This window comes from Alligator sinensis, unplaced genomic scaffold (genome assembly GCF_000455745.1).
Source record: "Alligator sinensis unplaced genomic scaffold, ASM45574v1 scaffold611_2, whole genome shotgun sequence".
In the NCBI taxonomy this organism is placed as follows: domain Eukaryota; kingdom Metazoa; phylum Chordata; order Crocodylia; family Alligatoridae; genus Alligator; species Alligator sinensis.
This window is the reverse complement of record NW_005841869.1, coordinates 302,755-304,656: the sequence shown is the minus strand read 5'-3', so window position 1 is coordinate 304,656 and position 1,902 is coordinate 302,755. Positions and strand designations below refer to the sequence as shown.

At 62.5% G+C, this 1,902-nt stretch overlaps 1 protein-coding gene across 1 annotated transcript in view; it reads right to left on the bottom strand.

The window, feature by feature from the left end:
• Nucleotides 1-1,902, bottom strand: part of CARD9 (caspase recruitment domain family member 9) — a 12,552-nt gene that overhangs the window by 5,599 nt on the left and 5,051 nt on the right. The window contains exons 4-7 of the mRNA XM_025193730.1: nt 1,835-1,902; nt 918-1,243; nt 517-696; nt 1-34 (exon numbers count right to left, since the gene is read on the bottom strand). The exon at nt 1-34 is cut by the window's left edge and continues 56 nt beyond it; the exon at nt 1,835-1,902 is cut by the window's right edge and continues 49 nt beyond it. Of these exons, the coding sequence (XP_025049515.1) occupies nt 1-34; nt 517-696; nt 918-1,243; nt 1,835-1,902 (608 nt within the window). The remainder of the gene's footprint in view (nt 35-516; nt 697-917; nt 1,244-1,834) is intronic.

Genomic DNA, 1,902 nt, shown 5'->3' with positions numbered 1-1,902 from the left:
GGCTGCTCTTCTCCGAGCTCCCCACTGTGGCCACCTTTAGGGAACGAGCGCTACAGTGAGGCACAAACGCCTTCACCGCAATGCGGTCCAGGCTGGTGCGGTTCCCAGGTCCCCAGTGCTGCCTCCCAGGCTGCCGTTTCTGCTGTCTCCACCCTCTGATCCCAGCTGTGTCAAACCTCACCTGAGTGCACCCCAGACACTGGCCCTGGGGTCCCTCCCCCTCAAACACCTGAGCCTCTGGCCGCTAAAGAGAGCATCCCCTCTTGCCCCTACCAGATACGACTTGTCCCATCTCCCACCCTCGCCAGGTCCCCAGTGCTGCCTCCCAGGCTGCCGTTTCTGCTGTCTCCACCCTCTGATCCCAGCTGTGTCAAACCTCACCTGAGTGCACCCCAGACACTGGCCCTGGGGTCCCTCCCCCTCAAACACCTGAGCCTCTGGCCGCTAAAGAGAGCATCCCCTCTTGCCCCTACCAGATACGACTTGTCCCATCTCCCACCCTCGCCTGCCCGAGACCTGCAGCGTGTTCTCCAGCTCCTGGTTCTTGGCCAGCAGCAGCTCCTTCTCTCGCTGGATCTCCCACACCACCTCATGGCTCGGGCGCTGCTCCATGGCGTGCTTCAGCTTCATCGTGTGCTTCCGTTCCAGGTTACAGTCATCCTCTGCCTTCATCAGGTTGTGCCGCAGCCGGTCGACCTGGGGAGGCACAGGGCCAGGCTGATGGGGCGCTGAGTCAGCGTCATGGAGGCGACCATGTCCTGACTTCAGATGAATGCTGCTCCCCTTGCCCGAAGGATCTGCAGCATCCCAGGCCTTCCCCTCCTCAGCCCAGCCCCTGCCATTAGCACTCAGGACACGGAGCAAGAGAGGCTCCAGTGTCCTCGCTCAGCCCCCACCCCGGGGACGGGCCAGCACACCTCCAGCTGCAGGTCACGGTTCCTCATGAGGGCCGTGCTCTTCTCCTCGCTCTGCTTGGCATAGCTCATAGCCAGTTCATAGTTGTCGTCCTTGGCCCTGCGCAGCTCCTGGCTGAGGCTGTCCCGTTCCTCCTTCATCTTCTGGGCCCGCTCTTGGTGCTTGCGCAGCAGGCTGTCCCGCACTCGCATCTCCTTGAGCAGGTCCTCCTTGGCACGCAGCCACAGGCTCAGCTCCTGCGCCTTCCTCCTTTCCTCCTGCATGGCACCCTGCAGCTTGGTGATCTCGTTCATCAGCAGCTGGCTCAGGCCCGACTCCCCGGCATTGTCTGTCCGGCAGAGAGACCTGTCACCCTGCACGTTCCCGGCCTGGGGGGCCACTGTCTGGCTAACAGCGTGTCTGGAGCTGCTGACCACAGGGCCATACCAGGATAACTCCCTCTCCCCCCCCAGCCATCATGGTCTCAGGCAGTGTGCTCAGGGCCACAGGGACGTAAGAGTTACCAGAGCAGGGGTGAGAAAAGGCCCCTTGGCCCCAGCTCTGTCCTGCCTCCAAGGATGAGGGCATGCCGGGGGCTTCAGAACAGACTCCCCAGCAACTCCCCCAGGGCAGACTTCCAGGAGGTTTGACCACGGGCACCAGGACTGAAGAGTCCACAGGGGTCCCATGTTTCCTCTCTTCTCCCAGGTGGCTTGCCACTGAGCTTGACAGCACAAGCAGACATCACGTGGCCCTGGATGTTGGCCATTCATGGGGGATGCCACTGAGGGGCTGAGGGCTGGGAAGCAGCTTGCCCTGCAGGCCAGGCTCTGCCTGCAGGAGGCGGTGGGGGCTTGTGTTCAACACCCGACTGCCACATGCCCCCTACATGCAGAGCAGCACCCACCACTTGCCAGCTCACCCCCGATGCGGGCGTTACCTAGGATCAGAGAGAAGACCCTGCTGGGATCCTTGCCCGTGATCTTCTTATAGAGCTGGGGGTAGTAC